The 24,003-nt window shown below is 38.7% G+C and overlaps 1 protein-coding gene across 1 annotated transcript; it reads right to left on the bottom strand.

Annotated features, from left to right (window-relative positions):
* Positions 1-4,025: 4,025 nt before the first annotated feature.
* LOC120876985 (olfactory receptor 140-like) lies at positions 4,026-4,952 on the bottom strand. The gene has a single exon (XM_040259295.1). It carries the CDS (start codon positions 4,950-4,952, stop codon positions 4,026-4,028), a length of 927 nt encoding a protein of 308 aa, XP_040115229.1.
* Positions 4,953-24,003: the final 19,051 nt, after the last annotated feature.

Raw genomic sequence — 24,003 nt, 5'->3', positions numbered from 1 at the left:
ACATGCATAAACCTCACATGCATGTTACTAAGAGCAAGTAGCCACATTTAACAGGGCACAGAGGAGACAATCTTACGTATAGAAAATGCAAATAATTGCACCAAACCTGTTAGAACTACTAAACAAATCCAATAATGCTTCAAAACACAAAATCAATATGAATGTTAACTCTATGGCATAACAAAGGGAAAAGCTCTAGTTCTTCAAGGTGCTACCCATGCCAAACAGAATATCAGTTTCTTCAATGATTGTGCTCAGGCGCTCAGTTGGGTCTGACTCTTTGTGACCCCATGGACTATAGCCCGCCAGGTTCCTCTGTCCATGAGATTTCTCAGGCAAGAATACTGGAGTGGGTTGCCATTTCCTTCTCCCAGGGATCTTTCTGACCCAGGGATCGAACAGTCTCTCTGGCGTCTCCTATATTAGCAAGTGGACTGTTTTCCACTGCACCACCTGGGAAGCCCAATTTAATTCACAGCACAGGTAATATTAGTAAGAATATATTACATCCGTAAAGGCAAATCACTGTACTTGAGCTTCTTCGAGATCTCACGCTGGATCAATGAGAGTCGTGTTACTGAAGAAGGACAAGAAGTTAGATTGGGAGACTGATAGTAGGGAATGGGGTGACCACAGAACCTCTCAGTGAACGCGAATCGCAGGCAGTTAGGACAGCGGGGAACTCGAGCGCCAGGGTACAGATGCATAGGTCACAGTCAGGGAGAGACAGGCGCAGGCTGGCGAGGAGGGAGCGGAGACCCCAGGAGAGGTCTCTGGACAGAAGCTGACTTGGAAAGAAGTTAGCAGATTGAAGGCCCAGTGAAGAAGGGGAAGTGAAAAGCCCAGGGGAACCGGAACCGGAACCAACTAGAGGAGCAAGAGAGCACGTGCGACTGTGGACGGCAGGTTCCCATCCGGGGGGCCCAGAAGGACAGACAGTGCGGACTCGGGGACAGGGCGCGGAAAGCCACACTCAGGGAGAAGACTCGAGACTCTGGAGGCAGGATGTGGTGCCGGCGAACGAGACCTACTCCCAGCGCCACACAGACACAGCAGGGCAGCGCTGTTCCGCCCGTCAGGTCGCCAGCCAGGGCCACAGCCTCTCAGTGCTGGTTCCTGGAAGGAGAGGCTGCGGGAAACACCAGGTACGCTGTCTGGGAAGTCTCCCCAGGGGCCACGTCCCACCACCGTGCTGCCTGCAGCTTCAGTTCAGCAGACGTTGGCTGCCCTAGGTGGTTTGTGTCTCCTCTAAACACCTCTTTTACCCAAATGTCCCTTCCTTTGAAATTCAGCGTGGAATTTCATTTCTTGAGCCTATTATATCCCACTTTTCATGATGCCCATGAAGGATAATACATCTGCCAAAAAGATTTCAGCAGATGACTTTCCTTGACACAGATGGAATCAGGAGTGTGTGAGAAACCTGGGAAGTTGAGATCAACAGAGAGATGAAAGAAATCTCCCCTCCAAAGAAAAACAGAAGAATGCCTCAAAGACAGACTTCACAATGTGGCTGATGATCAGACCTGTGTTTTGCTATTTTCTCAACAAGGAGTGAGAAAGTAGGAAAGTGATATTTCCCATCACGAAGTGGGATGAGTAGAGGAAGCAGACTCTAAAAGCTTCATATTCTTACTTAACTTTATTGAGTCACTTTTGTCTTGTATAAAATGGATAGAAATCTATTTACCAATACTTGTTCCTACAATAATAATGTATATAAAGAACCTGTCAAGATGTATGCCTCATAGTTTATCTTCAACAGTAGTTAGCTCACTTCCCTCACTAACACCTAACATTTCCACCAAATGATATTCCAGATTAAACCAAATATGTTTATGCAACAGATCCAAACATTATGTCTCACTGATTTTTAGGAGAAACACACTTATTCCCTAAATATATATATTTTAATGAATAAAAAATAGTCACATGGCAGTTTATCCTCAGGACAGATTTTTGAGGATGTGTAAAGGAAGAGCTAAAGAGCTTTAAATGTACTCACAATCTAGTAAAATTGCATCCGCTGTGAATGCCAGACTGCTTGCATTTCCTTTTTCAGTTCTCATACCTTCCCAAGTTTTCCTGTTGACAATTTATAATTTGTGCGGCATTAATGTTACTCCTCCACTGAGCCTCTGGTATAGCCCCTAAGACATAATCATTGCCCTTAGTTTTTTTCTCTTTAAATGCTCTCATTGCTCTTAGAGTAGAAGCCACATTTACTCAAGATCGATCCTATCCTTGAAGAAAAATGAAACTGAAGGTTTACTCACTCAGTGGTGTCCAAATCTTTGAGATTCCCTGGATCATAGCCTGCCAGGCTCCTCTGTCCACGGGATTCTCCAGGTAAAAGTGCTGGAGGGGGTAGTCATTCCCTTTCTGCAGGGGATCTTCCTGATCTAGGAACCAAACTCAGGTCTCCTCTATTGCAGCAGATTCTTTAGCACCTGAGCCACCAGGGAAGCCCATGAATACTGCAGTCGGCAGCCTCTCCCTTCTCCAGGGGATCTTCCCAGCCCTGGAATGGAGCTGGCATCACCTGCATCAGGGGAGTTCTGTACCAGCTGAGCTATCAGTGTATTCGTATGTGTATATACTTGTTCAGGTTCTTGTTCTTTGGAGGTTACCCTTACTGTATTCATGTTGGTCTTTGTAAAAGTGAAGTGGCAAAACAAACCTTCAAAAAGAGAATAAACCTACAATGCAGAAATATGTTGTTACCTCTAAGACAAGGCTGAAGCATACTGACACCAGCTACTCGAAGGACAGAGTCAGTCATTGAGACTGCAGATCATGTTCTCATCTATAGCCCTAAACATAAAGCAGGCAACTCTGTTTCATTTGAAAGAGAGTAAGACTGAGCATTAAAGACCTGGATTGGTATTTTGTAGGTGAAATTGTTGACAGGAAACTGCAATCCAGTACAATATTCCTGACATACTTAAGGGGAAACACATGTGATTTGAGTCCAGTAAATTAGTTAGTAAACCTCTATTTGCTTCTCTTTGTGCCTAATAGATAATAAAGCGTTCATGCAATGTCAATATATGTATCTGACCTACAGAACAATAGCTTTGCAACCTACCCATATGCTATTTTTGTTGAGATTTATAAAAGATGTGTACCTTGTTTCAAATGGTTCCTGAAGTCTTGGTATGGAAAATGAAAATATTTCCTTTATACACACACACAAAAAATGTGTCATAAAGGTGTTTAACAAAACAGAGCAAATTAAGAATACCTTCAAATTTTCTGAATAATTTTTTGTTAAGAAAATAATTGGAGATAGTGAATTATGGCTCAGAGGTAAAAGAATCTGCCTGCAACGTAGGAGACACAGGAGATGTGAATTCAGTCCCTGGGTCAGGAAGATACCTTGAAGGAGGAAATGGCAACCAACCCCAGTATTCTTGCCTGGAAAATTCCATGGACAGAGGAGCCTGGCAGGCTAAATTCCATGGGGTCTCAGAGAGTTGGACTCGACTGAGGGACTAACAAGCACAAAGAGAGTGAGTTATTCTTTCCTTTTGATTAGTTCATAGTACAGAAAAAATTCCAGCTGCTATTCCTTTCCTCGATTGTCCCTTCTCCACATGTCTACCTAAGAATTTCTATCCCTTATTTGCTTTACAACATGTGAAGCAAAAACGGAAGATGTTCTGAGATCAAAGTCCTATGGACAAGCCAATTTAACCCAATTAACATATATGAAGAATTTGATAAATGGCTAAGATTATGGAGAAAAACTTACTCTACAATCATACAACCAAAGGTATATAGTTTTTTCCATTGCTTATTCTGAATCTAATAACATAAATATGGAAACCTCAGGAAAATATATTGAAGCTTACCAAAATGCCTAAAATATGTGTAGTCAATATTAAATAATCCACAAATGTTAATTTCTGGGCCTTATATTTTTGCCAGTCATGGAAAATATTCCTCATTGTCTTCCACAACTTACAACACAACTAATCTTCCCTGTGTATATAAATCATTATTCTCTTGGCATCGTGAACAGCCTAAGTCACTCTCTTCTTTAACAAACTCCTCATGGCATTTTTCACTTCTGTGTTTCTCACTGTGTAAATGATAGGATTTAACAAGGGGGTGAGGATCCCATAAAACACTGTCACCAACTTGTCTGCAGGGTGAGTGGCCACAGGACGTGTGTAAGTGAATATACATGGTCCAAAAAAGAGCACCACTGCTGTAAAGTGGGAGCCACACGTACAGAGGGCTCTGCGTCGTCCTTCAGAGCTATGGGATTTCAGGGAGCTCAGGATGACTACGTAGGAAATGAGAAGCAGAAAAAAAATGAGCAAGGCCATGCCCCCAGTGTTAGCTGCCACCACCAATCCAAGCCTGTAGGTGTCGCTGCAGGAAATTTCCAACAGTGAGAAGAAATCACACATGAAGTGGTCAATGACATTGGGACCACAGAAGGTCAAGTCCATGGTGAAAAGAATCTGCAGGGTGGCATGCAGGATGCCCCCGATCCAGGCCACCACCACCAGGAGCTGGCAGAGCCCCTGTCGCATGATGGTCGTGTAGTGCAGAGGCTTGCAGATGGCCACGTAGCGGTCATAGGCCATGACAGTGAGGACGATGACCTCTGATGCTCCCAGGAAGTGCTCCATAAAGAGCTGAGTCAGGCAGCCTCCCCAGGAGATGGTTCTCCTCTGGTGCAGCAGGTCAAAAGTCATTTTAGGGGTGCTTATGGAGGTCAAGGAGGCATCTAACAAGGACAAATGGGTGAGAAAGAAGTTCATAGGAGTGGAGAGTGCGGGGCTGAGGGAGACGGTGATGACGATGAAAAGATTGGCCAGGACAGTGAGCAGGAAAATGAACACAAAGACAACAAAGAGTACTTTCTGCAAGTGTGGGTTCTGTGTGAGTCCCAGGAGAACAAATTCAGTCACGTTGTTGGGAAGCCTGAAGAAATCCATTTAGAAAATAGCACGTTCCTGGGGCCTCAGTTATCTACAAAGGAATAAAGAATGATACCTATTAATCATGAAAGGATTGTGTTCTAAACTTCTTAGAAAAAAAACAATCTATTCACTGTAACTGTGCAGCATTTCCTCAGCACTTCTGCCCAGTACTTGTTTCAAGTCTTTATTTTCTCCATGATACTTTCCATCTCTTCAGACACTTAGCCACTGTCCCCTGTGAAACACCTCCACAGCAACATTTTCTGTGTAATTTGCTGAGAAAACACTGGGCTGTCTACATGAGATCTGAATTCTCATTCTGGTTCTCACTCATGTGACTCTGCAAAGCTTCAGATTGTCCCACGCTTCTGAGTTTTCCTCTGTGTCTGTGAGGTTACAAATTATAATTCTCAGATGTAACTTTTTAAGTTTACAATTGTTTCAAAGAATTAAGAATTTTTCCCTCTTCCATGAGGATTTGCATTTGAATTCTCTGCTCTAAAGTGGAAGTAAAGGCACCATCAATAAGTACCTGTTATAAGAAGGGAATTTAGGAGAATGTATATTAGTCATTGGTGATACACTCCAGCTGATATCAACCAGAACACATGAACTGTTCCATTGCTTTCTCACTTACCTCTAGTGCCGGGCATGATGTCTGCAGTGCCTGAATCCTATTGCATGCGTGCTCAGTCGTGTCCCACTCTTTTTGAGCCCATGGACTGTAGCCTGCCCACCTGTCTCCTCTGTCCATGGAATTTTCCAAGCTAGAATACTAAAGTGGGGTTACCATTTCCTACTCCAGGGGATCTTCCCAACCAGGAATTGAACCTGTATCTCCTGCATCTCTGCATTGGAAGATAGATTCGTTACCACTGCACTACCTGGGAAGCCCCTGAATCCCATTAGGTGATGAGTAAATACTTAGTGAATTGCCTTTTACCCTGAGTAAAGTACAACTGCTTCCCCTGACCATACACCTATGATAAATTCAAGTGTTCTTTATCCCCTGCTCTGTTTATCATTAGTCTCTACTTCATGAGAACCATAAATATTTGGAAAGAAGTTGCACTCCAGTTTAATAGTTCCTCACACACTATTAATTGTGTGAAATAAATATGAATATATCTAGTTATCTCTAGGAAAGAGTATGTTACTGGGTTACTTTACCTTCAGTGTAATTATAGTGTTTGTTTCTTGTTATTCTTTAGTCTTTAAATTATGTTCCACATACGATTTGACATAGTTATATTCAGTAGATTATAGCTTCTTTCTGTAGATGTGGATAAACAACTCTTGCACAGGTGTTCAGTACACAAAGATCTTTCATGCAGAGGCTATCCTTACTTTCAAAGTTCTGAAGGTAAAAATTTGATGTGAAGAATGAAAAGAAATAGATGGATAGGTAAGATAGAAAGTTAACGTGCTACACATATAACATGTATACACAGACTAACACAAACGCATTTGAAATCTTTTACCTAAGTACCTATCACAAGCTTCCTCATTCAACACACAGTTATTGATCACTTATTGTGTGTGTTAATGTATGTTTGTTTACACAATGTCATGAAGAGTGCCCTAGTTAAATGCCTTTAATGCCTGAAAGGCAAGGCGTCCATCCACGGTAAGAATGGAATTCGCACTCCTTTATGTTTCTGCTACATATAGTACTGTGTCTTCTTCTCCCACCTTCCCATAGCATTCATCTTCCTGGTCCTAGGTTACCACATCACCATTAATAACAGAATGAAAAATTGGGGGAACATACATTTTCCAAAGAAAAGAGGAGAAAACATAAACATAAAATGTATTCTGCAAAACATATGTCTTTCTTTTCAAAGATAAATGGATATAATCTTTTATTTTTCAACTATCCAGAGGAAAATTGTTTATATTTATGTACAAATGCACAGCAGCTCCATTGCATTTTATTATTTTCAAGTAGGATTCCCCCAAAAGAACAAAAAAGGATATAGTATACAGAAAATAAGAATTAGACCTGCTTAAAAATGTTTTTGAAATAAATATGAAAAAATAAATCACTTTTCCATGTTTCTTTGGCTCTACGATATTCACTCTAGAAATAAATCCTGACAAAAAAATACTTTTAAAGGACAAAAATAATTTATAATTATGTTCAAGACAAATATTAAGAGCTGCAGAAACTTAGAAACAACATGGAACGTTCAAAATTGGAGAAATGGATGATTAAATGTAGGGCATTACTTTGATTACTGTGTAGATTTTAAAAATTGTAATTTGTAATATAAAGATTCTCAATTTGTAATATAAAGTGGAGAAAATCTGGATGCAAATTTGAATTGTATAATTATTCTATTTTAATCCTAACTTGTGTATAACTCAAACTACATTTAAATATATATCCATAAGAAATAAACTTTTTTATTTCTAAAATAATATTACATATGTGTCTATCTTTTTAAAATTTTGTATGCTGAATGAGATTTAAATGTCAGGTGAAGATAAGCAGTGATTACATGATTTATAAGGTCAATTTAAACCCAAGAATCTATGATTGTACAATTTCCTAGGGAAAAAAAAAAAATCTCACCTGTGCTCACCTATGTGTGACATGGATCCACGGCCAGGGCCTCAGGAAGCTCTTAGTTCACCAAGAAAAAAGTGAAGTTGTAAGATTTTAAAATGTTAACTAGCTCAGCTACAATAAGTATCATTGTTGATTTATAAATGATATCTTTGGATGAGCCTTAAAAGTATGACCATATATATTGTTTTGTTTGTAGGAAAATCTGTAGGTTCCTAGCTGTGGCTAATAGGACTCCAGGGGTATTCGACTGTCATTAGCAGACCTTGCCAAGTACTCAATTATTTCACATAAGCTAACTGAAGAGCGCAGGAGAACTTCTATAGAACTCATCTTTAATTTTGAATGCCTCTTGTGTCTACAAGAAGACAAAACACTATGACAAAAGCAAGAAAATAGTTGAGTTCTTATGAATTTAGATATTTGATAACATATGGGTTTATTATGAGGTCTCAATATTTAGTATTATACAAATTAAACATCTAAGTGGGTAACTGATTTAAAATTTTATTATAATAATTATTTTTCATTGACCTACTGTTCATGCTAATCATAATTTTAAAATATTGCTTTCAGATATACATCATTTATAATTGTAAATCCTACTGCAGTATTGTCACTTCACATCAGGTCAAATGTACAGTTCTTTGAATTCTTTCCTGCGTCAATTCTGGAATTAGATTAACATGATAATGTTGAGGATAATTCTGTTCTTCAATTATACAGAGAGATGTTGAAATGCATTTATTTCAGTCATTTAAATTAATTGTACAATACTTATATGGAATACAAAAAAAATGGCTTCCCTCATAGCTCAGTTGGTAAAAATATCTGCCTGCAATGCAGGAGACCAGGGTTCAATCCCTGGGTTGGGAAGATCCCCTGGAGTAGGAAATGGCAACCCACTCCAGTATTCTTGCCTGGAGAATCCCATGGACAGAAGAGCCTGGCAAGGCTATAGTCCATGGGATCGCAAGAGTCAGACACAACTTAGCAACTAAACCACCACCACAAAAATAAGACAGGAAAGAAGAATGTCATTTACCAAGGAGAAATAAGAAGCCAGGAGACCAAATCTTGGACCAAGATCCTTATCTAAATTATCGTTTACAGCTGAAGTGACAGAACACATTTACACTGCCACCTACTGTAAGGCCCATTACAATTGTCTATGTAAATAAATACTGATTTGATATTTGAAAACATTTTATAAATAAATTTAAATAAATTCAACTCAAAAAATTTCTGTATAGATCAACACTCATTCAGCATGTTTGAATATGCTTGCATTACTAAGAAGAAAAATACATTGTACCTAACACTCAGTTATAGGGGTTCCCCAGGTGGCTCAGGCAGTTAAGAATCTGCCTACAATGAGGAAGACCTCATTGATCCCTGGATTAGGAAGTTCCCCTGGAGAATGGAATGGCCACTCGCTTTAGTATTCTTGCCTGGGAAATCCCATGGACAGAGGAAACTGGTGGGCTAAAGTCCATGGGGTCGCAAAGAGTGGGATACTACTGAGCGACTAATACTATCACTTTCTTGGTGGCTCAGATGGTAAAGAATTTGCTTGCAATGCGGGAGACCTGGGTTTGATCCCTGGGTCTGGAAGATCCCCTGGAGAAGGAAATGGCTACTCACTCAAGTATTCTTGCCTAGAGAATCCTATCAACAGAGGAGCCTGGCAGGCTACCATTCGTGGAGTTGCAGAGTCCGGCACGACTGTGTAACTAACTGGTTGTTTAATAAAAATCAATTGGCTCCAGAGAATGTGATCACTGTGAGCAGCATGTATTATGAAAGAAAAGGGTTTAAGAAAAGTGAAACCACTTGATCAAACTTCTATTCACTGGACACTCCAGTATTAGGGTCCACTAATAATATTTGTGGTGTCAGATGCCAAAGACAGTTTGAATGAGAATTTGAAACTATCTAAACAGTTATTAGGGGTATGGGTTTTCCTGAAGTGTCATCATGAAAATGTCATGAACTTGTCTTTATATTTGGAATGAAAGTCAGATCAGAGAAATATCATGCACTGACAAAGCCATCATCCCCAACCTCATAAAAGATTGAAACCCGTTCGGAATTGTCTGTTAGGAGGTCATCCAGTCTCTACTTAATTAGCTACAGTGCTGGGTAGATATATTGATTTAGAACCCCTATACCTGTCTCTTCAACTCCCCAAGCCCGGGAACAGCATAAAAAAGAAAGAGAGTGGGATCAGGTCCAAATCATAGAAGGTTTCCATAAAAATGTTCTTCAAAAGAGGAGCTCCTGGAACTATACCAGGAAAGTCTGTTTCCAGAATACAAGTTCAAGGACATAGTGACTTAAAATTCCAGAGAGACAGCAACTAAGATTCTGAAAACTGAAGGGTAAACCAGAAGGAATGCAAGAGAAATTATATATAGATCTTATTAGAGTTGATCAGAAATTAGTTGAAGGATGGTTTGATTTTTGTTGTCAGGACTAATTTTACAAAAACAAGGTACCTGCTAAAGTATTCTAATGGGGAACTTCATGCATTTAAATAGGTAGAGAAATACATCCTCAAAATAACAAATCCCTCAGGAACAGAGATCGTGTTTAGTCCAATCCGAGGAATCTTTCATCACAGAAGGACAATGACATCTCCATTGTTTTTTACCAGGAATGGAAATGTTTCTGAGAGGTGAACTGTCATCCCATTACTCCTCCAATTTTACTTCTAATTGAAGTAGAAGTAAAATAAATGATATTTATGGCAATAAATATATTGTTCTGGGTAGAATTACAGAACTTGGAAACACCTTTCAATTTACCTAAGTGAAAAGTGAAGTCGCTCAGTCGTGTCCGACTCTTTGCGACCCCATGGACTGTACCAGGCTCCTCCATCCATGGAATTTTCCAGGCACAAGTACTGGAGTGGGTTGCCATTTCTTTCTCCATACCTAAGTAAAGTACTTGTAAAAACAGGGAAAGCTGTTTAAGGTTATAGAAAATGATGGCATAGTCTGAAAGAAAACTAATGTCTCCTGATCCTGAAGCTAACATCCTTACTCTCCATCACATTTTCATGACAATAATATGTGCTAAATACTGTTATGACAGAGAGTCCATTGATTTCTTTTTTTTAATTTGGCAACTATTTTCTTTTCATTTTTTAAAATTTATTGATGTACTGTTAATTTACAAATTTGTGTCAATTTCTACTACCTAGCAAAGTGATTCAGTTATATATATATGTACACACTCAGTTTCATATTCTTTTCCAGCATGGTTTATCACAGGATATTGAATATAATTCCCTTGTTTTATAGTAGGACCTTGTTGTTTTTCCTATATAGAATAGTTTGCATTTGCTAACCCCAAACTCCCAATCCACCCCTCCTCAGCACCCCTTCTCCCTTAGCAACCACAGGTCTGTTGCCTGTTTGTGAGTCTGTTTTTGTTTAGTAGATAAGTTCATTTGTGTCATATTTTATCAAGAAATTCCACATATAAGTGACATCATATGGTATTGGCCTTTATCTTAGTATGATAATCTCTAAGTTCAGCCATGGTGCTGTAGATGGCATTATTTTGTTCTTGTTCATGGCTGAGTAGTATTCTAGTTCATTGCTTTCTTAATAAAACCTATGGTACCATGAAGTGGGAGGCTGGAACTTTATGTCAAAAGAAGAAATACATCTATTACACACACACATACATATTTGTATCTTCTTAGACTTCATTTACAAAAAGAACCAAAATTAATTTAAAGTCTCATAAGTGGCACTTGTGTAGCTGAAAAATACTTCCCTTGGTCAACTGTGGAGTAATAATTCCTGGTATGTGTATATATCATGTGTACACACTGTATTATTTCAAATACTATAAAATAGAGGTTCTGATGAAAGGTTTGTTGTCTTTGATACCTTTTGAAACTTTTTAAAGTATCAAATTTGGATTTAGAAGAATGCAAATCTGAATACTACCTTTTTCTCTGATATTGGGCAGATTATGGAACTTCTTTGAACTTCATTGCTCCGTGAAATGGGAATAATCATAATAAATATAATAATCATAGTAAACATAATAACAATTTCTTATCTAAAATTACATTCCTGTTTAATCACATTCTAATAGCACTTTTTGTCCTCTGTATTCCTTACTGTATATATAACAAGGTTTAAAATGTCAGTAACAAGAGTATAACATACTGCTATGGCTTTTCCCTGGGAAAAGTAGCTCCCGGCTGCAGACACCAGTAGACAGGGCCTTTTTTTCCCTCCCTGGAGAGTTCTGAGTCCTCAAGGAGCACAGGACAGCAACATAGGATACCAACAACACTACAAGAGTGATCACATGGATATTCCTACAATTTCGAGCAACCAAGAGACCAGCAGAAAAGTATCAGTGAACACAAACTGTTTCAGGAGGACATTTTCACACATGAACTGACACATGATATTGGGGCCACAGAACCAGAGCCAGAAAGTGACTAGGATCCACCCAGTCGAGTGGAGAAAGCCTATTACCCAACACACCCTCCAGGAGGCAGCATAGAACGTGCCTCATGATGGTCACATAGTGCTGGGACATCCATAAGGAGGACAATCTCTGAAGATCCTGAAAACTAAAGGTTCAATAAACAGCTGTGCCAGGTAGCCACTGAAGGAGAAAAACTTTAATCAGAGAGGGAATCAATTAGCATTTTAAGAACTATGGAAGAGGAGTAGCAGGGATCCATCAAGAACAAGAAGGCCAAGAAGAAACACATCAGGGAGTCCAAAGTCTGGCTGCCGATGGTACTCACCACAGTGAGCATGTTGCCCGTGACAATGACGATGTAGGGGATAAGCAACAACAAAAATAGATCTCTCTGCAACAGGGGATTCTGTGCAACTCCCATTAGAATGAATTCAGTCACGGTCGTTCTGTCTTCTTTCATTTCAATGCTCACTATGAATTCAGAAGTGGAGAATTATCCTGTAAAGACAGTATTTTTAATACCAAAGTGATAAGAAAGTTATAATATGGGTTTTAGGCAAGTCCAAAGCATTTTAGTAATAGACGCTATTTTTTCCATGGTATGTAGGAGGATCAGAAACATACTATATTTTCTAGTTTATGAAAAGAGCAAACTTCTGAAGCTGTTTTATTCAACTTATTACATGTGCATTCATGCTAAGTTTCTTCAGTTGTGTCTGAATCTTGCAACCCTACAGACTGCAGTCTGCCAGCATCCTCCATCCGTGGGATTCTCCAGGCAAGAAAACTGAAGTGGGGTGCCATCCTTCTTCCAGGGGATCTGCCCAACCTAGGGATCGAACCCACGTCTCTTATGTCTCCTGCACTGGCAGGCAGGTTCTTTACTAGCGCCACCTGGGAAGCCCTCAGCTTATTACAAGGATGCTCAAATTCTTCCACATCTTCTGAAAAGTGGTTCCTGGGTCTTTGCTGGAGCACAACAAGGCACAGGGAGCTGAGTTCATCATGTAATAAACTTGATTCCTTTTCAGCCAATAAGAAATATTAAGAACGCTTCCTTAAATATTAAAAAAAAAACTGTAAAACAATTGATTCTGATTCTATATTTGTTAATACACAGATTGTCTAATCCACTGTCCTCTTCCACATAAAAGACATTTAAATAAGTCTGAGACATAAGTCTGTGTCTGTCTTCACCCCTTTATCACCAGCACTTGGTTCAGTGTCTGACTCATACTGGTGTTCAATACAATTAGCTGAATAAATAAGTTGGAAGACTTTCATTCCCCTATATTTTCCTTTCCCTCCCCTCTAACTCCCCAAATAGCGTTTATTCTCTTTTTATCCTGTGTGCTATTTCACCATGGTTTTTCTGTTCTATTTTGTTTGGGATTTTTTTCCCATCTAATCGATTTGTAAAAATCTCCTTTAGAACTTTTTTTGAAGTCACATGTTGCTGTAGAACTCTCTCACTTCTGTTTTCATCATTTGTGATATCCAAAGATTACAAGTTCTGAGATGATTAAGGGCTTTTCTCTTGAGAGATGTTATTATTTAGTAAATTACAAAGAGGTGGGGGTTTTTTGTCAAAAAAAAAAACTACATCAGGGATCATTATTATAAAATAAAAGGATCAAAACCTAATATTGTCTGCTTCATATATATATATATACACACACACACTAGGCATTGTGCAAAGAATTTTATTTAAATAATTTCATTGATTATGTATAAAACAAGTTATATGTTGTTGAAAGATAGGAAAATTGAGACAGAAAAGGTCAGCAATGTGCCCCAAGTGCAGAGAGTGAGTGAGGAGACCTAAAGATACAGCTCAAGACTAACTGATCTCAAGTTTTTCTTAAAAACATTACTTAATTAATTTATTTATGGTTGTGCTGGGTCTTCTGCTGCTGCGCTTGGGCGTTCTCTAGATTCAGAGTGTGGAGGCTACTCTCTGGTTGTGGTGCATGGGTTTCTCATTGCGGTGGCTTCTTCTGTCGTGGAGCACAGGCTCTAGACTCAGCGTCCTCAGTGGTTGCAGCACGTGGGCTCAGCAGTTTCAGCGTGCAGGCTCTGGGACGTGCAGGCTTCAGCAACTGCAGCAGACAGACTCAGTAACGTGTCTTGCAGATCCCAGAGCTCTGGCTCAGTACTTGTGGCACACGGACTCAGCTGTTCCTCGGCATGAGGGGTGCTCTCGGACCAGGGATGCAGCCCTCCTTCCCTGCGCTGTCAGGTGGATTCGTATCCACTGTGGCACCAGGAACGTCCTAATCCCAAGTCTCGATCTTGGTTTTGACCCCACGTTACCTCTCATGTGGAGAAGGAAATGGCAACCACTCCAGAGAATCCTGTGGATGGAGGAGCCTGGAGGGCTGCTGTCCATAGGGTCGCACAGAGTCAGACACAACTGAAGCAACTTAGCATGCATGCATGCATAGCTCTCATGTTAAAACTGACCAAGTAGTAAGCAGGAGGCTTCTTTAACATCCATCTGTCAACAAAGACTTTTGAAGACTATTTTTCATGGAGAACATAGGTCACTGGGGAATTTGAAAGGTGTCAGTTTCATCCTCTGAGAATTTCCCATCTCCTCTGTCAGGGAGGATTTAGAATTATACAGGTATTTTCCTTACTCTGATAAGTCAGTTAATAAGATATTACTAAGAATGTGCATTTCTAATCTGCTCTAAACTTGCTATTAAAAGGAATTATCATGCATTGAGCAATATTATTGGCATTGAGCACTTATTATTGGCAATATTCTTTCACATTTAATCTCAAAATAACCACACGAGGTGAAAATATTCTCATATACAGAATGTATGAGAGAGACTGATGCATTTTCTCACTCATACATAGAAAATCTGAGGCTAGAAAATTACTTTCACTTGTCTAGGATGGTGTAACCAGTAATCAATAGAATTAAAAGCCTATTACTGTTGTTTCATTTCCAAGTTACTAGCTAATTTAAGAGCTCTCTGACAATCTCTGGAAAATGTTGGACACATTCTACCATAGCAGAATAATTATCCTGGATTTCATATTATATTGTAAATGAACTTTCTGAGAATTCAGACACATGGAGGCCAAAATTTGGTCTACAAATAAGTAAACAGATAATAAATTTTGGCACTGAAAATAATAGTTTATTGTTGTTGTTGCTGTTGTTCAGTTGTGAAGTCCTGTTGAACTCTTCATGACCCCATGGACTGTAGCACACCAGGGTCCTGTCCTTCACTATCTCAAAGAGTTTGCTAAAACTCTTGCATTAAAGAGAATCTAATTTATTTTTTATTGTGCACACAAAGAATCTGAGACTCAGAAAATGAAAGCAATATTTCTAACATCGCACATTCTAATACTAGCAGATCTAAATCCCAATCTGTTTTATCTTTGCCTTATATGGCATTGTTGATATTCTTGCTTGTTAGAGAGTAATGAAAATAGTAGGAATTGTTTTGTTTGTCTAACTGATGTATGTAACTACTTCAATGAGCTTCCCTGTTTCCAGTGAGACCTGCCTAGGGAAATGAAGATGTTAAGAGGCCATAGGTAAATACATCCTTTGACTCAATCCTATAGGGTGTTATCATATAAATATAAATCACTTTATATGATGTGTTTTCTCTGTGGCTCAGCCTGTAGAGAATCAGCCTGGAATGCAGGAAACGTGAGTTGGATCACTGGGTCAGGAAGACCCCTTGAAGAAGGGAATGGCTACCCACTCCAATATTCTTGCCTGGAAAATTCCATGGACAGAGAAGCCTGGTGGGCTACAGTCCATGGGGTCACAAAGAGTCAGACACAACTGAGAGACTAACACTTTCAAAGATTAACGATATGGTATTTTTAAGTTTCCATTTTCCACATTGATTTAGCATGGCTCTCCATTTGTTGCTAAACCAAAAAACTCAAGTACATGGGAATGGGATAAGACTTATTCCCTGCATCTATCAAATCTCTTTAGGAGCACAAGAATATGGTGCTTCTTTGTGCCAACTATTTAGGAAAGAGAGATTTTTTTTTCCCCAAAGAAAAATTTACTCAGTCCTTTATTATAATGACTTTACTCAGGCATCAGGGACCCAATATGGAAATGTATGCCCTCCGTAGAACACTCATAGTCTACTGGATATCAGAGCTGGTGCAGTGTAAGAGCGTCAGGTCAACGTTTTGTCACTTTGTAAATGTTAAGAAACAGAAAATGAAATGGGGTTGGAAGACTAGAAAAGGGAACTCCTAAACCCTTTAGCATCATTTCTTTGGAAGGAATGATGCTAAAGCTGAAACTCCAGTACTTTGGCCACCTCATGCAAAGAGTTGACTCATTGGAAAAGACTCTGATGCTGGGAGGGATCGGGGGCAGGAGGAGAAGGGGACAACAGAGGATGAGATCACCGACTCGATGGACATGAGTTTGAATGAACTCCGGGAGTCAGTGATGGACAGGGAGGCCTGGCGTGAGCAATTCATGGGGTCGCAAAGAGTCGGACATGACTGAGCGACTGAACTGAACTGAACTGAACTGAACTGAACTGAACTGAAACCCTGCCACATAGCAGAGCCCAACAGGAAGAGGAAAGACTCTGCTTTCCTGTCAAGGGCCTAAGACAATGAAAAATCATGGGCTTCTTATTTACTAGAGTCCACCTTCCCTCTCAACTTCCTTTTCCCTTCCATAAAAGCATTGTTCTTCCTTTTTCTCGGGGGTGATTGCACATTTTCTTCCATGATTGCAAGCCTCAAATTGCAATTTTTGCTGATCTCCAACAAACCTGTCTTTTGGAGAAATGTCTGTCAGTCTATTTGCATCATGTCAACAACCGTCAATAGATTTTCTGACCAATGGAGGACAGTGCCATTCTGCCAGCCAGGAGTGAGCTTTAGCTTAGAACTTACTTCAAGTGATCTCCAAAAAGATATGAGTATTTTTATTTGCTCAGAGCATGATTAACTGGTAAACAGTCTCAGACCCACAGAGAAAAGTTAGGTTGAAAGTCTATAGCCCTATTTGAGGTGATATTACAGAGGTCTTATTTTAAAAATGCTTGATGTCTCCCTCTTCAAAAATCTCTGGGTTTGCAGGTGACTTGATGAGGAGCCACGATTTTTCTGAATTGAATTCTGGTCATTCAGTACAGATCTCCATTCACCAAACCTAGTGTAAGGTGTACAATAAAGATTATTTTATATATATATATATGTATATATAGCAAAAAGATTACCATAGTAACATTAGCTATCACATTCATCACCTCACATAATTATAGTTTGTGTGTATGAGATGAGAACATTTAAGATCTATTGTTAGCAATATTCAGCATATAATCAATATTGTTAATCGTTGTCATCATGCTGTACATTTGATCCATAGAAGCTGCTCATCTTAAAACTGAAAGTGTGAACTCTTTGATCAGCATCACCCACTTTCACTTATCCAAAGCCCCCAGTAATCAATATTGTACTCTCTCCTCTAAGTTTTGTCTTAAAATCCACATACAAGTGATACCATAAAGTTTTTTTTTATTTGTTTCACTTAGCCTGATGCCTTTAAAGTCCCTTTATATTGTCACAAATAGTGAGTGTTCCTTATTTTATATGGACGAATAATATTCCGATAGATGTATTTTTCTCAATCCATTCATCCGCCAATGCACATTTTGGTTATTCCCATGTCTTGGCTATAGTGAATAATGCTGCAATAAACGTGTGAGTACAGAGATCTCTTCAGACTCCTGACTTCACGTTCTTGGATATATGTACATAGCAGGATGGCTTATTCACATGGTACTTTTATTTTTTTGAGAAACTTCCATAACGTTCTCCATTGTGGCTGAACAAATTTAGATTCCCACAAACAGTATAGAAGGGTTCCACTTTTGTCTTTCCTAACAAAAATTCATTGTCTTCTATATATGTCATACAGCCATCAACACTCAGAAAACGAAGATCATGTCATCCGGTCCCATCACTGCATGGGAAATAGATAGGGAAACAGTGGAAACAGTGTCAGACTTTATTTGGGGGGGCTTCAAAATCACTGCAGATGGTGACTGCAGCCATGAAATTAAAAGACGCTTACTCCTTGGAAGAAAAGTTATGACCAACCTACATAGCATATTCAAAAGCAGAGACATTACTCTGCCGACTAAGGTCCATCTAGTCAAGGCTATGGTTTTTCCTGTGGTCATGTATGGATGTGAGAGTTGGACTGTGAAGAAAGCTGAGTGTCAAAGAATTGATACTTTTGAACTGTGGTGTTGGAGAAGACTCTTGAGAGTCCCTTGGACTGCAAGGAGATCCAACCAGTCCATTCTGAAGATCAGCCCTGGGATTTCTTTGGAAGGAACGATTCTAAAGCTGAAACTCCAGTACTTTGGCCACCTCATGCAAAGAGTTGACTCACTGGAAAAGACTCTGATCCTGGGAGGGATTGGGGGCAAGAGGAGAAGGGGACGACCGAGGATGAGATGGCTGGATGGCATCACGGACTCGATGGACGTGAGTCTGAGTGAACTCCGGGAGTTGGTGATGGACAGGGAGGCCTGGCGTGCTGCGATTCATGGGGTCACAAAGAGTCGGACACGACTGAGTGACTGAACTGAACTGAACTGAACAGGCATGAGGTGATGATATCTCATTATGATTTTCATTTGAATTTCCTCTTTGATTAGTGATATTGAGGAACTTACCATGTTCTTATTGGCATTTGTAAATTTTTTCTAGATATATATATGTTCAGGTTATCTGCCCATTTTTAATTGGGCTATTTCTTCTTATGTCATTTAGTAGATGTTTCTTATATATTTTAGATATTCACTCCTTATGAGAATATGATTTGCAAATATTTGTTCTGACTCTATAGGTTATATTTTCATTTTGTTTCCTTCCTTATGGAAAAATAGTCTGAATCTAGAACTTGAGATACTGGACTTTAAGCTGATGTCATCATGGGATGAGATTTAACTGACCTGATAGTTTTGCCTACTCAGAGCCCTGAGCTGACATTTTACAAGTCTGACAACCTCACTGGACAGACAATGTCTACATAGCTCTGTATCTATTCAGAGAAGGAAAAGAGACCCAGAGGGCTTTGTCTTCTATCTATCCCTGCCAAGGCATCATTCATATATCTGAAGTCGTTTTGGACCCTCCTTAAAAGCCAAGCAATATACTGATTACTAGAGTGACATCACTCCTTGCCACATGGAAGACTTCTTAAATCAGTTCCTATCTGAAATCATTACGGTTAGATACAGAGCAGTGAATGGAAAGATATAACCCTGTGTGTGCATAGATATAGGCCAGTGTGTGATCACATCAAATACATATGCATATACATATACAAATGCATCCATATCAGTAGTCAAATACTGATCCACGTGTTGTCAGATACAGACATGGGTGTGTTCACTTACAGACACAAACATCCAATTGGGTAGAAACCTACATAACATTGAATACTTATGTACAGGTGGTCACAGTGATTTATATGAGGTTGGATACAAATTTCAGAGTGTAGTAGGGTAAATACTTTTGTTGTTAAATATAGGCCTATGAATGTTGGGATACAGACATATGCCTGTGGCTTTGAGTACTGAGCTGTTATTCATGCCAGCAAAGTATACTGATTCTTTCTGAGCAGCTCATTGAAAATGTGAATCAAGTGTAAATAAGACAATCTTCTTTTTCAAAAAGAAAACAAAGGAAAGATCCATAAACACTTTTTGGAGATGATTGCATATGTTTATTGAGACATTAACCAATCTTTCACAGTATGTGTCTTATTCTGGATGGAAAAACAAACTATTTAAACATGTCATTTTCCTTAAAATAAATACGTAGAGTTGTGACACTATAAATTTTTCTTTATGGGAAGATTTCAAACTTTGCAAATTACCCCAAATTTTGGTGTCTCAGATGGTAAAGAATCTGCCTGACATGAAGAAGACCTGAGTTCAATCCCTGGGTTGGGAAGATTCCCTGGAGAAGGGAATGGCAATACACTCCAATACTCTTGCCTGGAGAATTCCATGGACAGAGGAGCCTGGCAGGTTACAGTCCATGGGGTCACAAAGAGTTGGACACAACTGAGTGACTAACAGTTTGTAGTGAAGGAGGGGAAGATTGAGGAGGAGGAAGAGGAGAAAGTGCTCCAAAATTGAATATTCTAGGTAATGTAAAATCTGAAATACTAAATAGAATAATATTAAATTAACTGAAATTAATAATTATGTTAGTAGAATATATTATCTGTAGAGGAAAAGAGGCTTAGATATTTCTTCATTGAAAACAAAATAAATGCTAATGGTGTGGAAATAGTGTTTCAAAAGTTGTTTTAAAAAACAAACAAGAGGTTAAAATTTATAAAATAATTGGAAGAGAATGGAATTTTCCAAAAGAATGTGTTAGAAAAAATTTAAAAAGTGAAAAAATATTAAAATAGCATGCTTATATATTTTTCTAATTATATATAAATACATAGGAAATAAGTTAGCAAATGTCATAGAGTAAATATTTATAATAAATATATGTATTTTTTCCTGTAAAAAGTGTTATTCAAAATTTATCAGTAAATATTCTCACTCCAATAGATCAAGAATTCATAAAACTGAAAAAGTCTATAAAGTGGGTGCTATATCCCCTACATTAGGCAAGGAATAGAAAACACAAAGTCAATGAAAAAACTTTTCCTGACTTCAAGGAACTTATGGATAAATGAACACAGACAATTCACAAAGATATTTACCTCATCACTTGAAATAAAAAAACAAATTTGAAAATTAAAAACTTCTCTGTTTGTTTTTTGGGGGCTACTGTTAAAGACTACCACCAACTTAGATAAACTAAATAATAAACGATTATTTTTCACAAGTTTAGTGGCTAGAAAACTAAGGGACCAAAACAGATTCCGTATCTGATTAGTTCCCCTCCATAGTTCATAGACAGCCATCTTTTTCCTATGTCCTTACATAGAAAAAGGGTCATGTGAGCTCTCTGAAGTCTCTTCATAATGGCATTAACCCCAATCAGGGATTCCCTCACAGCTCAGTCGGTAAAGAACCTACCTGCAATGCAAGAGACCACAATTTAATTCCTGGGTCAGGTAGATCCACTGAAGAAGGGATAGGCTCCCCACTCCAGTATTCTTGGGCTTCTCTTGTGGCTCAGCTGGTAAAGAATCTGCCTGCAATGCAGTATCCCTGGGTTCAATCCTTGGGTTGGGAAGATCCCCTGGAGAAGGGAAAGGCTACTCACTCCAGTGTTCTGGTCTGGAGAATTCCATGCACGGTATAGTCCATAGGGTTGCAAAGAGTCAGACACAACGACTGTCACACACACACTATAACCCCAATCATCAGAATGCCACCTTCATGATTTAGTCAGTTCCCAAAGGGCCCCTCCAAATACTACCACATTTGAAAGGAATTAAGTTATGATTCTAGAGAGGGACACAAAATTTCGTTTCTATAGCAGCATCCAAAAGTCAAGGAACAAATTATTTAATATTTGGTAAACCAAAAGTTTGCCATTGTTTGGTGAAAATATTGTGTTTGAGAAGGCTTTGAGAAATACAAAGATATAAGAAATTTGAATATAAGAACTCTCTATGTAAAAAGTATAAAAATCAGAATATGAGATTTCTCATTTAGTGTCATTTACAAGTGAAAAGCATCCATTGCCCCATTTCCTTAGCCCCACACGAATCCAGGCTGAATAAGGGAGACAGAATAATAAGTTTCTTCAATCATGTGCTTCTAACCATATTAGAGGCAGTTAATATTTTATTTCAAGCCTGTTTCAGAGAAAGAGGGAGGATTTTATGAATGATGTCTCTGTCAAATAAAACAATATATAGTCTGGACTCTTTATTACCTGGTAATCTGTGTTAGTTATGTCCTGATGACTCAGGGAGGTAAAGAATTCTCCTCCAGTGCAGGAGGCACAGGAAATACAGGTTTCATCCCTGGGTCAGGAAGATCCCCTAGGAGAAGAAAACAGCAACCCACTCCAGTATTCTAGCCTGCAAAATTCCATGGACAGAAGAGTCTGCTGAGCTATGTCTATGAGGTCACAAAGAGTTGGACATGACTGAGAGTCTATATATGCAGAGTACATCATGAGAAATGCTAGGCTGGAAGAAGCACAAGCTGGAATCAAGATTGCCGGGAGAAATATCAATGACCTCAGATATGTAGATGACACCACCCTTATGGCAGAAAGTGAAGAGGAGCTAAAAAGCCTCTTGATGAAAGTGAAAGAGGAGAGTGAAAATGTTGGCTTAAAGCTCAACATTCAGAAAACAAAGATCATGGCATCCAGTCCATCACTTCATGGGAAATGGATGGGGAAACAGTGGAAACAGTGTCAGACTTTATTTTGGGGGGCTCCAAAATCACTGCAGATGGTGAGTGCAGTCATGAAATTAAAAGACGCTTACTCCTTGGAAGATAAGTTATGACCCACCTAGATAGCATATTCAAGAGCAGAGACATTACTTTGCCGACTAAGGTCTGTCTAGTCAAGGCTATGGTTTTTCCTGTGGTCATGTATGGATGTGAGAGTTGGACTGTGAAGAAGGCTGAGCGCCGAAGAATTGATGCGTTTGAACTGTGGTGTTGGAGAAGACTCTTGAGAGTCTCTTGGACTGCAGGGAGATCCAACCAGTCCATTCTGAAGGAGATCAGCCCTGGGTGTTCTTTGGAAGGAATAATGCTAAAGCGGAAACTTCAGTACTTTGGCCACCTCATGCAGAGTTGACTCATTGGAAAAGACTCTGATGCTGGGAGAGATTGGGGGTAGGAGGAGAAAGGGACGACAGAGAATGAGATGGCTGGATGGCATCACGGACTCGATGGACGTGAGTCTGAGCGAACTCCGGGAGTTGGTGATGGACAGGGAGGCCTGGCGTGCTGTGATTCATGGGGTCGCAAAGAGTCGGACACGACTGAGCGACTGAACTGAACTGAACTGAGCGTCTAAGCACATGCATGTTGGTCTCATGAATGATTTGACTTGTCTTAACTAAATCTGTGTTCCATTAATAAGAGAAACAAAAATGGCATATATTATCAGAATCTTTCTTAACAATGATATCACTTAAAACATCTGTTGTTAAGTTCCATAATGCATATTTGAAGCTCATGAATGATGAATTATGCTAAATTTATGTATAAAAGACAGAGCCTGCATCTCTATTGAGGTTATGAAACACTATAAACAAAAAGACAGGGATTTTGAAAAATAGTGGAGGTTTTACCAGAAATTCTAAAGCATAATGGAAGGTGAAACAATCATCTTTATGAAAATTTAACTCCTAACAAAGCTGGTAAGCTTCAGGAGATAACATGATTATCCAATTGGAAAAATAAATAAAATTTGGTTATTTTTCTGCATTTACACCATGATTATTGAGATTATTTGTATAACCTCTTCATGATAAATATTACAACTATGAAGCATTCTTTGACTTTAACATTCTAAGTAACATAAGCAAAATAGTATATGAAGAGTACCTTACAGATGCAAGAGTAACTCATTTGCCTCAAATAATATGTGCTGTCTTTGTGTGAAGAGCAGTGAACCAAGATTTTATGTAATATTTCTTGTATCTTTTTTAAATTTGTAATGAGCCCTATTAATTCTAAAAGGTCACTTTTTAAAAGAGAAACATAAAATCTTCCACTAATTAAATAAATTTAAATATTAATTACAGCTTAACTCATCATATAGAATATAAATTTGTAGTCTCAAGAGACCTTTTACAACCATAAACTATAAATATTTTCTGAAGAAATTATGGAAATATTTTTAAAATGTGTTTTGAACATAATATATACTTTTAACTAAAAAAATAATGAAAATATTAAAAGCATATTTTGATCTTTAAGACTCTTACCAAATAAATCTTTTTATTATACTCAACTTATTAAGCAGGGAAGATATTTTTTCCAGTTAAATAATCACATATGGCTTTCCTTTGAGGAACAATGTTTCATTAAAAAATAAAAGATTATATATATTCATGCTGCT

Source organism: Oryx dammah, unplaced genomic scaffold (assembly GCF_014754425.2).
Source record: "Oryx dammah isolate SB20612 unplaced genomic scaffold, SCBI_Odam_1.1 HiC_scaffold_17, whole genome shotgun sequence".
Taxonomy (NCBI): domain Eukaryota; kingdom Metazoa; phylum Chordata; class Mammalia; order Artiodactyla; family Bovidae; genus Oryx; species Oryx dammah.
Note: the sequence above shows the minus strand (reverse complement) of the source record. Positions and strands in the feature narration are given on the sequence as shown.